Source organism: Dipteris shenzhenensis, chromosome 15, assembly GCF_047967505.1.
Source record: "Dipteris shenzhenensis isolate YYH24624 ecotype China chromosome 15, Dip_SZ_1.0, whole genome shotgun sequence".
Taxonomy (NCBI): domain Eukaryota; kingdom Viridiplantae; phylum Streptophyta; class Polypodiopsida; order Gleicheniales; family Dipteridaceae; genus Dipteris; species Dipteris shenzhenensis.
This window is the reverse complement of record NC_141610.1, coordinates 10,547,658-10,562,932: the sequence shown is the minus strand read 5'-3', so window position 1 is coordinate 10,562,932 and position 15,275 is coordinate 10,547,658. Positions and strand designations below refer to the sequence as shown.

General features: G+C 40.2%; 1 protein-coding gene across 1 annotated transcript; it reads right to left on the bottom strand.

Moving 5' to 3' along the window:
• Positions 1-12,888: 12,888 nt before the first annotated feature.
• LOC147893344 (uncharacterized) lies at positions 12,889-14,676 on the bottom strand. The gene is made up of 4 exons (XM_087385715.1): positions 14,564-14,676; positions 14,162-14,424; positions 13,353-13,905; positions 12,889-13,030 (listed from the first exon to the last, which is right to left on the bottom strand). The coding sequence occupies exons 1-4, from the start codon at positions 14,674-14,676 to the stop codon at positions 12,889-12,891; spliced, it is 1,071 nt and encodes a 356-aa protein (XP_087241841.1).
• Between the last annotated feature and the right edge of the window lie 599 nt (positions 14,677-15,275).

The following is a 15,275-nucleotide window of genomic DNA, read 5'->3' as shown; positions in this document are numbered from 1 at the left end:
CTTTTGATTTACATACGTCCGAAGATCTTTCTGATTCTTCCTTTACTCCTTCTCCAAGTAGAAGATTACCTTCAGCAGATTTCTATTCCAGACCTTCGGTTTTTTGGCCTCTCCACAGTGTACATGACTCCTCCCCTAACTTCCTTCCTCCCCCTTTTTGAAAATCCCCAGTCACCACTCTCTCTGCCCCTGCTCCTCTAATCCAATCTCCTCAACGACCCCCCTGTTTTGACCAATTTGAGAGCCTTGGCATCAGCATTGATGGGCTTCGTATCCACCTAAAGACGATCAATGACAATTGTGCCAAGCTTCAAAATTCCATCGAATCATTGGATCGAAAGGTTGGTGAACATTTGACTCAGTGCAAGCTCTACACTGAACCAGTTCCAAATGTGTTATCTCTTCAAGATTTCTTTTCGTCGCCAGCACCAGCAGTCCAAAATCCTATGAAAAATTGGTTGGTAAAAGTTCAGCTCAAACCCCCGGGGGTACCTCCTTATAATTTGGTTGCTCTAGTCGACACAATGTCTGGATTCAACATCTGCAAATATCGGGCTCTTCCTGTTTCTTCTTGGCAACAACTTGAGACCTTATACCCTAAAGGTTGCTATATAGTGACACTTTTAGGGTATAAGTGTCGCTATATAACGACTGACCAGTGTCGCTATATAGCGATGCTGGTCACTAAAAGTGTCGCTATATAGCGACCCTTATACCCTAAAGGTTGCTAAAAGTGTCGCTATATAGCGACCTTTACGGTATAAGTGTCGCTATATAGTGACACTTATACCCTAAAGGTCGCTATATAGCGACACTTATACCCTAAAGGTCGCGATATAGTGACACTTATACCCTAAAAGTGTCGCTATGTACTTATACCCTAAAAGCATCACTATATAGCGACGAAACAGGGCACTTGATCTAAGAAGAGAGGGAAAGAGCTCATGGGTGGCTATTTTTTGGATCTTAATGGATTTCCTTGCATTTTGTGTTGTGATTTTGGAGGTGTGCAGATGGAAGGGACAAGTGGAAGTTTATAAGATGATGCGCCGATGCTCGGGAGCGCAGAGTGGCTTACGGAGAGGTTGTATTGTCATTGCACTCATTGCAAGCGAGAAGTACGACATCAACACCATATTGTCAAGTGCCACTTGAGGATGTATGGGGAGGAGCCCAAACTAGTACCCACTATTGGTGGTGCACGTGGTGATGGATCATCAAAAAGTCAATGCTATTTGAGTTCATGATTAATATTGCCTACATACATGACACAAAATCTTGAGACAAGTTCTTATATTTACACGAAACCTTGAGACAAGATGAGGTGGGTGGCGAGGGTGGTGTGCGTATACCTTCACACTTTGAGGAGTATAGTCTCCCGGATGTGCCAAATGATGAGGAGGGTATGGTGGACATGATGGATTTTATTTTTAGGGGCAATGCACATGATGTTCAAGGCTGAGGCCGTGTACATGGTACCTTTGATAGAGAAGTTATAGATCTTATGGATAGGAGTGTGGGTTTGAAATTTCCACAGCTCCTAGACATACCAATGACATTTTTGTGTGGAACACATCGATTGAAAGAGAGTCACGCATGATTGTGGAGTCATGGCTAACTTCACACAAGATAGCTGAGCAAGTGCTTCGGATACCAATCTTCTCTCCTCGTAGTTGGATTATTGTGGGACCATACACAAAATCTATGAAATTGATTTCAGACGATTTAGTATTTTCATTCTTGATGTAAAATGGTTTAGAACTATTGACAACGGTCTTTGTTCTTCCCGAGTATTGTGAGCAAGTGCATACTAATGATTTAATTAATTGAATCTTTTGTTTTTAAATATCAATTGGTACATGTACTTAAGCATAGTTTCATATAATTGATGGCATTTGGCACCCATCTTCAATATAGGTGGTTTTTCATCCGGATCATTGTGATCCAAGATGGTGGTACGTGATCCAAGTTGCACCACGAAGTAAGCAAATTTTTGAAGATAGAGATGTGGATATGGAGATGTGACTACCAATGCCAGATCCAATTGATCCAGATGGATTTAGAGAAGAAGATGAAGATTACAATATGAGCCAAGAGGAAGATGTGCATAATGACATCATACGGGAGGAAGATGGAGATCATGATATTGTGGAAGAAGATGATGATCATCAAGAATCACCCGACTTTATTGAAGAAGATGATCAAGTCTATGGTGAACGTACGATGCCAGAGTACGATGATGATATAGGAGATCAACTCAGTATAGAGTTGGAGATAGACTTGTTTGGTGCACTAGACTTGGCTCAGGATGAGAAGCCAAGTGCCAAACATGGACATGAATATATGAGCTTCAAACCTGATGTACATGCTCTTGTACTTTTATTCTTTCAAAGGATCAAACATGTATGAAAAGAAAATTTTTTTATCATTGAGTAAAACTATCTTTAAAGGTCGGTATGGGAAAAAAAACACTCTGTAAAACGTCGCCATATAACGACTTTATACAAGTCTAGCAAGTGTCGCTATATAGCAACGTTTATAAAAGTGTCGCTATATAGGACACTTTTTAAGCTCACTTTGCATACCAACGATTAGCGCCCCGTGCGCGCTTAATGTCAGTTCTTAGCCGTCGAAATAAGGCCCGTGTGTAGTAATGTTTATTTCTTATGTATTATATCCTTCTCTAGTTATTGTTTTAGTGTTTACACTAAAACCAATAAGAACAAATGTCACTCTTAAACTTTTAGAGACAATTGGTCATTACAGATAATTGTTACCTTATAGAAGAATCATCGATATCATACATATATATGCCCCTAATCATATCTCATTGTACCTCAATTCAATAGCATGGATATGCATGGACATGTTCTATGCTTATGGTACAATTGATCTACAGGTGTTGCTTCTTTTACATACTCAAATACTTTAATTTTTGAATGCCAAACATTAGGATATGATATGGATATCATTCATCGGGTCTTGATGTGGATATGTTAACTTTGAACCTTCAAAAGCGTTCCACTTCTTTTAATAAAGAAATTTGAACATTTTTTTCCCACTCTGTCCTGTCTTCTTATTGAATCTTTACATGCTTGATTTCCACATAATTTAAATTTAAAAATGATGCATTGTGTTTATTACATCCAAATTTTTGATACATTTGAAGAAGATCTTTAAAAAATGTTATATAACTGACAAAAATTATAAAAGCAAAGTTTTTAAATACATATTCAATTATAATATCCCCTCTAACTTATATTATTCATGAGTCAAAGTTATTAATTGAATTAAAAAATTAATCTAGCTCTAAATATAAGCAATACCTAAGAGTAGAACCTTCCCAAAATGTTACTTGGAGTATTCCATCAAAGCATGTATTACTCGGGGGTTCAAGTTGCCAACTCCCATTCTATGTATATAATAAATACAAGTGATCACATGCAATTATGTCATTGTTTTCAAATGTGATGTAATGTCCAAGAAGTAAATATATCTTCCAAATAGCTACATACATATTTCATATACACAACATAATACATATTAATTTGTCTCATCCATGCATGAGGTGGTGTATTTTGGCACCATTGGGATTTATTAAGTAAATAAAGACTCATCTCTAATTGAACCTACATAATCTTTAAAAGTAGTACATTTTCAAAGACCATATACCCATTGATTTAAAATCCCAAACACAACCTGTACATCTATACCTCATCTACAAGATCCCAAAGACAACCTACTACCTAATAAAGGAATTAATTCTAAAGGAATCCATGCCCCATCAGTTGTTTTCAAGACTTACATCTACACCTCATCGACAAGATCCCACAAACAACCTAGCTACTCTCATCCATGCACAACCTATTGTTCTTCATCTCACTGATTCATGTAGTAATTCAAAGTTGTCCTTGCTAACTAAATACAACAATTAACCTAAAGTAATACATTATGAAAGAATTAATATGATAATTTACATAACAAAATATAGATATCCAATGTGGTATAAAAATTTTATTCATATATTCGATCAAATCATTTTAGCCAATGTACATGAATGCTTCCATTCAATGAAAGATAGTATTACATCCATGTGCCTTTCCAATAACTTCTTGATCTCTAACTTTTTGATCTATAAAAGAAAATAATAATCATTGTAAGGCATGCCCCATTGTGGTTGTGAATTCACTTCTCATAGATATTGTAGTAGCATGCTTGGCACGTCCCTAAATGATCAATTTTGATGCATCCTGACAATTGCAATAAGTAAATCATTAGTATTTCTTTAAAATCATTAACTTAGTAATAGAAATCAAAATATCTACAAAATAACTTCAAATCAAACAGGTGACAGACTTTAAGTCCAGGTGACAGACTCACATCATTGACCATGGTCACGCTATAAGTCCATCGAGGACGCAGGATAAAAAATAACAGTCTGCAGGGACCGGGTCATATCAATGCCGTATCAAGCAGGATAGCGAGGAGATAGTAAGCATCGATGAACAATGGCAGAGCTGTAGATGCACCAATGGGGACATAGTCACAAAGGGTATAGGCATAGATGTGTGGGACAGTGTCGATGAGGCCAAGGAGAGAATGAAGAAGTGCATAGTACTACGTATGCAGAAGATAGAGAGGGGAAGGAATCGAAGGTGGTGGATATAAGATAGGGGAATGGTAGCATAATAGCTAGCGTATGATTAGATTAGAAGGGGATTTTATAGGTGGAAGGGTAGTTGAGAGCCTAGTCGGTACAAGATATTTAAGAGATAAATCTGGTTAGGGTAGGGAGAGAGGAGGTGATTAGTCAGATTGGGGGGAAAAAGGGGGTTTTCAACCAGGTAGAGAGAGAGAGAAACTAACATTGAGTGGGGGTGAAGTATGATAGGGTAGGTTAGGGAGATAAAAAGGCTAGGAAATATAATTTAGAAAAAGGGTAAAAAGGGGGGAAACAAAAAAAGGGAAATTACGGGAAAAATAGAGAAAATTGCAAAAAAAAGTGAGGAAAAAGTAATAATGGGAGAGAGAGAGAGAGAGAGAGGAAGGGGGTAGGGAGAGAAAGACATATATATATATATATATAGAGAGAGAGAGAGAGAGAGATTAGGAAAACACTGAGAAGAGCGAGATAAATAGGACAAATTAAAAAATAGGGAAAAGTAGGGGGAATTTAGGGGGAAATTTGAAAGAATAAAGAGAAAAAAAGGGGGGAATTAGGAAAGGTAGGGGCACGATTTTAATGACGGAGAAACTAAGAAAACATTTAAGGATTAAAAAAGTTAGGGAGTGTAAATGAGAGAGAGAGCACTGAGAGTGTAAGTGTAAGAAGGGAGGGGGGGGGAGGAAAAAATGTAAAGTAACTGTCAAGGAAAAAATGAATAGGAAGTGTGTGTGTGTGTGTGTGAGAGAGAGAGAGAGAGAGAGAGAGAGAGAGAGAGAAAAGAAAATGGATTCCTATGGATCATGATGTAGTGGACACAATAAAGAAAATGGATTCCTATGGATCATGATGTAGTGGACACTATTAAGGTTCAAAGTACTTTTTGGCCTTTTTTACTACTTAGACCTTCAACTATGTGATAGGGTCACTGTTCTAAACCCCCCCCCTTCTTTGTTCCTTCATTTAAATAAAAAATACCACCCTCCCCCTCTCGATTTCATGTCCAGTTATTAAATACCCCCCTTAGATTCCTTGATTTCCCCCCCTCTCTTGGTATATAATTTCCCTTTAATTGTTCCTCTCACCCCCCACCCCCCTCTCACTCTTCATTAACCCCCTCACCTATTAAAAAATTCTTCTTAAATATCAATTGGTTTTTCCATTCTATATCCCCCTTTTTTCCCTTGCTATATATTCTATTTTCCATATGCACTATTTTCCCTTTTTATTTTTCCTCTCTTTATGCTCTATTTTCCCTCCCTATATACTCTTTGTTTCCTCTCAAAAAACTTTTTCCCTTTAAAACCCACCATTATTTTGAATTTACCTTACTATTCTTAATTCTAACCTTTTCTTTACCTTAAATTTTTCATTACCCCCCCATCCTTATCTGAACTATTTAATATTCTAGTTTACTCACAAACCCCCCTCTTATCCATCTATATGCCTCTCTCTCTCTCTCTCTCTCTCTCTCTCTCTCTCTCTCTCTCTCTCTCTCTCTCACTTATTTCTAGTGATCATACCATTACTCCATACGAACGTTGCACGAATGTTGCACTCATAATTTCTCTAACTCACTTTGTAAGTCAGTTGTCAAGTGTTTATTTTTATTGTGACTCTAATAACAAGGGAGGGGTGTTTATGACACGTATCTTCCCAAATAAGGTTTAACTAGTTCTCACTACATTTGTCTTATTGGATGGTGATAGGTATGTAGACTCCCCTCTTCAATAAAAGTGATGCTTGCCATGTCTTATCAAAGCACAACCTTTTGAACAATTGTGCATTCTACAAAAAAAAATGTATGCCCACCTCTCATTGACTTCTTGATAAAACTTTAGCATTTAATACTTTTCATTAATGACAATTGCTCTTTCTTTTGTTGTTTTCATTTCACTATGGAAAGGGGTCTTGTCAAGTCTAAAACACACACATATTGTTTCCCCTGCAACTTTGGTCGATTGCACATAGTACATTTAAGTCATTAAGGGCTTTTTGCCTCTTGACTCACTTCTTTGCTCTCGCTGAGCAATTCTCTCTTCCCCACTTACCTTTTTTATCTTGCTCTTCTAGTCCAAACAAATCCCATAGCAGCCCCATTAATAACTTCTATCCCAAATAATTCCTAGTTTAACCCACCTCCCTCTCTCACCCCGGTATTGCTACCTACCATAGTCCTCTTCTCAAACATCTACCTATGCTTGTCGAATTTCAAACTGACCATACTCTAATTCATCCATCCCACTCCTTTAATAAAATGCTTCTATTCCTTTTTGGGTAGATAGTAGGTCATCACACTAGGTGATGACCTATTGTCTCACCTAGTGTGTTGTATCCTACTGGGGTTAAGTTTGGTATACACACACACACACACACACACTTCCTATTCATTTTTTCCTTAACAATTACTTTACATTATTTCCCTCCCCCCCCCTTCTTACACTTACACTCTCAGTGCTTTCTCTCTCATTTACACTCCCTAACTTTTTTTATCCTTAAATGTTTTCTTAGTTTCTCCCTCATTAAAATTGTGCCCCTACCTTTCCTAATTCCCCCCTTTTTTCCTAAATTCCTAATCCCCCCTTTTTTTCCCCTTATTCTTTCAAATTTCCCCCTACTTTTCCCTATTTTTTAATTTGTCCTATTTATCTCGCTCTTCTCACTGTTTTTCTACTCTCTCTCTCTCTCTCTCTCTCTCTCTCTCTCTCTCTCTCTCTCTCTCTCCCATTATTACCTTTTCCTCACTTTCTTTTGTAATTTTCTCTATTTTTCCTATAATTTCCCTTTTTTTGTTTCCCCCCTTTTTCTAAATTATATTTCCTAGCCTTTCTATCGCCCTAACCTACCCCACCATACTTCACCCCCACTCCATGTTAGTTTCTCTCTCTCTCTCTCTCTCTCTCTCTCTCTCTCTCTCTCTCTCTCTCTCTCTCTCTCTCTACTTGGCTAAAAACCCCCTTTTTCCCCCCGATCGGACTAATCACCTCCTCTCTCCCTGCCCTAACCAGATTTATCTCTTAAATATCTTGTACCGACTAGGCTCTCGACTACCCTTCCACCTATAAAACCCCCTTCTAATCTAATCATATGCTACTATCCTGCTATTGCGCTACCATTCCCCTGTCTTATATCCACCACCTTCCATTCCTTCCCCTCTCTATTTTTCACATACGTAGTACTATGCACTTCTTCCTTCTCTCCCTAGCCTCGTCGATGATGTCCCCCACATCTATGCCTACACCCTCTGTGACTTCGTCCCCATTGGTACCTCTACGGCTCTGCCACTGTTCATCGATGGTTACTATCTCCTCATTGTACCGCCTGATATAGCATTGATATGACCCGGTCCCTGTAGACTATTATCTCTGATCCCACGCCCTCGATGGACTTATAGCATGACCATGGTCAACGCTGTGAGTCTGTCACCTGTGCATCCCTCTTTAACGTTCGAAGTTTGAACCTTTAATAATACTTTTTGGCCTTTTTTACTACTTAGACCTTTAACTATGTAATAGGGTCGCTGTTCTAAACCCCCCACCCCACCCCCCACCCCCTTCTTTGATCCTTCATTCAAATTAAAAATACTGCCCTCCCCCTCTCTATTTCATGTCCAAAAAATTAATTAACCCCCTTTGTTTCCTTGATTTCCCCCCCTCTCTTGGTATATAATTTCCCTTTAATTGTTCCTCTCACCCCTCGCCCCCCTCTCACTCTTCATTAACCCTCTCACCTATAAAAAAATTCTTCTTAATTATCAATTGGTTTTTTCGTTCTATATCCCCCTTTTTTCCCTTGCTATATATTCTATTTTCCATATGCACTATTTTCCCTTTTTATTTTTCCTCTCTTTATGCTCTATTATCCCTCCCTATATACTCTTTGTTTCCTCTCAAAAAACTTTTTCCCTTTAAAACGCACCATTATTTTGAATTTACCTTACTATTCTTAATTCTAACCTTTTCTTTACCTTAAATTTTTCATTACCCCCCCATCCTTATCTGAACTATTTAATATTCTAGTTTACTCACAAACCCCCCTCTTATCCATCTATATGCCTCTCTCTCTCTCTCTCTCTCTCTCTCCCTCTCTCTCTCTCTCCCTCTCTCTCTCTCTCTCTCTCTCTCTCTCTCTCTCTCTCTCTCTCTCTCTCTCTCTCACTTATTTCTAGTGATCATACCATTACTCCATACTAACTTTGCACTCATAATTTCTCTAACTCGCTTTGTAAGTCAGTTATCAAGTGTTTATTTATATTGTGACTCCGATAACAAGGAAGGGGTGTCTATGACACCTGTCTTCCCAACTAAGGTTTAACTGGTTCTCACCACGCTTGTCTTGTTGGATGGTGGCAGGTATGCAGACTCCCCTCTTCAATAAAAGTGATGCTTGCCACGTCTTATCACAGCGCAACCTTTTGAACAATTGTGCATTCTACAAAAAAAAATTATGCCCACCTCTCATTGACTTTTTTATAAAACTTTAGCGGTCAATACTTTTCATTTATGACAATTGCTCTTTCTTTTGAACTACATTGTTTTCATTTCACTATGGAAAGGGGTCTTGTCAAGTCTAAAACACACACACACACACACACACACACCACACATGCTTTTTTTTGTGTGGAATAAATCACACACACAATGCATGGGAATCCATCTCTCTCTCTCTCTCTCTCTCTCTCTCTCTCTCTCTCTCTCTCTCTCTCTCTCTCTCTCTGTCTCTCTCTCTCTCCACAACATAGTTCTCTTACCCTCACTTTCATACAAGCCCCTTTTGAGCAATCCCAAAATGAAGTACTCCTTCAAAATGTGTCTTACATCTGGTCTAAGAAAGAGGAGCACTTCATAAATATGGAAAGAATGGGAGAAGGAAAAGAGGCCCCTCACACAAACAAATATCAAAATTTTTTGAAATACTTAGTTACGATATGCTCTCTTCCTGCTCTGTTTCTCCAGGCTAAGCTCTAGCAAGAAGAGGTTGTGAGGATGTTGAGAGAAGGCTAAGGATATTGAGAGGGGGAGGATGAGTGGAGGTTGAGAGGAGGAAGCTGAGAGGAGGAGGTTGAGGGGAGGTTGAGAGGAGGAGGAGGAGGCTAAGAGGAGGTTGAGAGGAGGAGGAGGAGGTTAAGAGGAGGCTGAGAGGAGAAAGAGGCTAGGAGGAAGGTCGGGAGTCAATGGGGATAGTTTGGGGGGTCTCTTGGGAGGTGTTTGGGGGGTTGGGGACACTTTTGGAAATTTTTAAATTTTTCGAGGGAAAAAAATCACGATTTTGGCTGCCCACGAAGTGAGGGAGGAGGGTTGGGGGACCATGAAAAAGTCAAGGGGGGGGTAAATGCCCCAAGAGGTGGTGGGGAAAGAGGAGGCAAGTGGGAGCCTAGTGGGGACCAAGGGACTTCTCTCCACCAATGAGAGGCCAATATGGAATCCTCCATTCTTTTAATGCCCAAGCCTTCCCATTGGCTGGTTTACTAATCACAAAGCTTAAGGGACTAATCCAGGAGGCCCTTTTTTAGTCCAAAATTCCCCTAATGTCTTGAGATTAGATAAGACTAGAGATGGGTTCTCTGTGAGGATAACATTAAAGGCAAGTGTGGATGAAATCTCTGTGAGGATAACATTAAAGGCAAGTGTGGATGAAAGTTGGAGATATATTACAAGGTGTGCTTTTTGCAAACCGGTAACAAGAAGTACTTCTTGTAAGAAGTGCCAGATTAAGCACCTTATCCATGTATAGGTGGTTCCTTACATCCTTTGAAGTCTATATGTGATGCTTTGCCAAATATTAAGGATAATCATGCACTTGGAGTATCTACTCAAGGTTCTATAGAACCTTTAACTTTTGCTACAACTCTCCAAGCATAAATGCTGATTGCAATGGGCAAGGGAAAGAGAAAGATGTCATCCAAGTCAAACACTTGTTTGGAAGCTATGGCTATACCTAAAAGAGGAGAAAAAAGGCCTTTACCTCAATAAGTGGACCAAAGTGTAACCCAATTACAAGACCCAATTACAAGAAGGAGGTTGACAATGAAGATGAAGAAATTATAGAAGCCTGATGGAAGCTATAGTTACAGAATTACTTATTATAGATGTCTGTATAACCATAGAACTACACTCTACTCTGATAATATTCTATGTTGGTAATGCATATTGATCCAACTTCTTTGTTTACTACTCAAAATAATGATTGATGAGAGCACATTGCATGGAAGTTATATGAAGATGCAAGGTGGACAAATCCACCAGCTCACAGTAGCATCACTTTACACCTGATGCCATTCAAGTCGCTTCAAATTGATGATTCAATGTCACTTGATGCGACATATTGAAAGCTGTAGACTTCTTTGGGGCATTTAACAAGTTCAGATGGATTGACATAGTCCGTAAGTAGCACTTTATGAGTGTTGATACAAGGTTGGTGATGAAAAAAAGTATGTTCCTTGAAAGATGCAGGTACAAACCCATTGATGGGCAATATTTCTATGAAGCATGCAGAAGTGCATTCAATGAAGCTAGAAAAGGGAACTTGCCATTTGAGGAGTACACGAAGAAGTTTGTAAGAGTTATAGGTTACATTTGTCTATTTGAAGATGACTCAAAACACATATTGGAAACTGTGAGGCTCAATAATTAACCATTTGAAAAGAAGAAGAATTTAACTCTTTTAGAGGTTCTCATGAAAGCAAGGGAGTTACGGGTTGGGTGCATGAAGCTAGCTTTCAAAGGGCAAGAGGCCCGTTCAAAGGCAAACTCGATTTTATAGATTCTTAACAAGTATGGTGAATGATGTTCTGCCAAAACCCCAAGATCTAAAGAGAGCCATTATCATATATAGAGATTGCACGTACATTGTGTTTTATGATGAACAAATCGAGAACAAATCTTCTAATGTATTATGGATGTATGCATTGCATATGAGTCTAGTAAGATATCGTTTGAGTCACCTAAACATGTTGTAGGTAAGAGCAAAACCACAATGGCAATGTCTATTATCTGGTGGAATTGTATTGATAGGATACTAGATGTGATATACTAGAACTTATCTCAAATTATTAAGTAGTGAATGCTTCTTTAGAAAGAAGAACAAGGAGAGAAACCTTGAAGAAATGGTAGACCAAGTAGTAAAGGCTGATATAGCATATAGAGCGGAGCATCAATGTTTTAACTGAGTTCAGATGAAGAGTTGGTGGACCTAGAGGCTAGAGTATAAGGTGGACAAGAAAAAAGCATGCGGGCTAGGCGAAATGATTGAGAAGAGTTGAGCCAAGAAAGTGGATGCAACCTTGGGGCCCTAACAAGGGGTCTACGAGTGAAGGTGTCTGCTTGTGTGGAGTTAATAAGTACAAAGGTAAAGATAAATGCCCTGAAAAACATGATGCAACCCAAAGAGGCAAATGGATGAAAGGTCACAAAGGACCATTGAGGTTTCACTTGTCATACGGGAAGCTGGCGTGCTGGTAAGCAAAGTCAATGGATGTCCAAATCTAGAGCAACAAATCCCAAAGGGAGTGGGTGTTAATATTGTGAGGGGGCTTCACATGGTTGTTCGACATCTAGATTGCCTATTAATCAAGGAGACATCAAGGGAGATGGAACAATCATTAGTGAAATGTAAAGGAATTTCTATAAAAGAAAGGACTTTCACGGCGACACGATCATCTACCGACTATATCAACCCTCCTTTTTCCGATCGATTCTTCATCATGCTACTATTCTTCCACATCTACCGATAGGGTAAGACAATTTATTATTCTTTAAAAGTTTTCGAAAAGCCATCTCTCTTCCCTCTTTGCAAAGGAAATTAGAAATACTGCTCAGGTCTCCCTCAAATGTATCTTTTGAAAGGAGTCCGATGGCGTGGATTGATGTTGCAAGGCTACAAATCAAATTGGAGCTAAGTCGAGAGTTTAGACCAAAAGAACAAATGTCACGTTTCCTTTCCCACAGCCCTACATTATCACAGCCATTGAATATATCAAGGACATTAGCCGTGGAAAGAATCAATGGATCAAGGATTGAATTAATGAATCGTATATTGCTGCTGCAAATAGCAGGCATGCTGTGTACATCAGATTTCAAAAGAATGAACGAAATCTCGATAAATTATTCTATTTAGATTTCTAAAGAATGAATGAAATGTCGACCAGAGTGTTGTTGCATCACCGCCCACAATCTGTCAGCAGGGGAAGATGCTCATGCATAAGCCTGCTTTTCTCTTTTATAAGTTTATTGAGAGTAGAACCAGTATATTGCAGAGAAATTTGACGTTTGTTTATCCCCAGCTTTGAATCCGGCGGTCATGGAAGGTGGCAGGCCGCCTCTCGTTGACAGCATCTGGACGAACTTTACAGACCCAAATCCGACAGCGCTGCAGCAACGTCAAGAGATTTCAGTTAGATTTCTATCATTAGGAGTCGTTCGGTGTTAGAAGAAGCGGCACTACCTCGAGTGTGGTCTTCAGTTAGAGACATGTGGCTGTTGCTGGCAACCTCTTATGCAAACTACTCAACTCATCTAGATTTCAGGATCAATGATCAGCCACGTAGCACACACAGCTTTGGAGCTTCGATGCGGAATGATATAGCAAGCAATGATAAGGGTGCATAGGAAAACTAGGATTAACAAACTCGATCCTGGTTCGCTGAGCTCAAATTACATTCTCTTGGTAATTGGCTCTAAGATCTACTCACTTATTTCCTGCATTTCTCGTAACGTTGAACAAAGTCCAGTCGGGGCTGTTTGGATCAACTGTAGCCATCGCGATGACTTCTCCAGTCGCACGACTATGAGGCACAGCTAGCTCCCAGGTGGTCTGCCCTCCGTTCGCATCCTTCGCTTTGAAATCAAACACAGATCCCTCCGCTCCATATCCAGGTATCGATGAAAGAATAGCGCGGGTACCCGTGGGATCGATAACCCAGGAAGCTCCATCAAAACGGTATGGTTGAGCTCCTTCTCCATAGAGACTGTAGATGGGTTTGTACGGCGCGGGAACCAAAAGTTGAGGAGGAGTTTTCGAAGGGATGGCCGTATCTTGAGTCCAAAAGGCGTAATGAGCTCTGTATGGGACGTTGAGAACGTAACCATTTTGTGTGCAAGACGTTGGAGAGACTCCTCCATGAATCTGAAGTCGTTGGATGTAAGAAACGCGGCTGAGAAGGCCGGTGCCTCTCTGAGAGGTGGCCTTGAGGAGGAGAGAGGGAACATCTGGTGCAATGTTCAAGAGGCTGGCGATAATAGTGCCTGCAGGCAACGCAGGGAATGAGTCCGAGGCTACAAAAGTGGGTACTGCAACTAGAACAGCTAGCAATCAATCAGCAGCTACGAAATTCAAACAGGAATTTATGCAGCAAGGTGGAAAGGCTAAGCAAAGATACATTGACCGTTCACTTAACCAGGGATTTATGGAGACTGACAAGCTAGAAATGCAATCGAAGAGCGCGTTTTCCACCCAAAGCTTGAATTGATCACATTACGAAATGCAAACTATATATTGTACCCGTTACTGTACTCGGTCCCGACAGGGCAATGTTGGAGTCGCCCAGATTCGCGAGGGTTGCCCAGGTAGCCCTTCCTCCTCCCACATCCGGATGCTGGAGAAAGAAATGCGAACCCACTAAAGTGCGCCTGGATTGAAGCTTCTCCGAAGTCTTCTCGGAGAAGAGATGTGCTTTGGCTCCGAGGAACGTGTAGTAGGTCCCGTTGGGTGATTCTCTGCATTGGTAAATCTGAAAGCCACGGGCCTTGACTTGCACGAGGAGTCTACAAAACGGAATAAGCAAGAGCGTCAAGCTGGTGCAAAAGCAAGATGAATGAGATGACAAAAAAAGGTCGGTGCAGGCAAGATGAAAGAAAATCTCTGCAGCTAGGATGAATGTTCTAGCTGCAGATGATAACTCACGAATTTCCGGGAGGGGGGAGTAAGAGTGGGGAGGTGGGCTGAAGAGCGAGGGATGGAGGGAGAGCCAAGAAGAGCAAGAGAGGAAGGTGAAGGAGGAGATGGATGATCGCCATGGGAGGGAGGATGAAGAAGACGATGAATCAAGGGCAAGGATATTGAATACGATGAAGACGATGATCGAAAAGGTTGATGGTTTTAAGGGATGTAGAAGAGAAGCTCCATGCAACGCAAGCCAAGGCACCAGCTTGGATTTGACAGCCTTGCTTCATTACCATGTTTACTCGTCTTTGCCGGCTGCCCCTCAACACTGTCCTCTCCTCTTGTCCTATTATCATTCCATCCCTCCTTCACGCTCGAGTCTTGTCCTCTACCCTTGCTCGCATTCACCCTTATACAATCATTGCCTTCTTAATTGCACTCTAGAAGATATAATCACGCCTTTGAGCCCTATTCGCATGAAGCTGCCTTGTTCTTGGTTGTTTCCTCAACCTCGTCTGGGTCCTAACATCATCATCCGGATGCCTTGTAACAAATCGTGAACCAACAACATTCCAGAGGCATGTTGCATAACTAGTAACGCATGACCAGATTTGCCCCTAACACGTTTTATATTGCTAAATAGAATTTAAAAATCATCAATACTCGTGCAATCAATATATATATATATTGTTAGGCTTGTTTCCTTTCATATTTGCTTTCACCTATGTTTTGT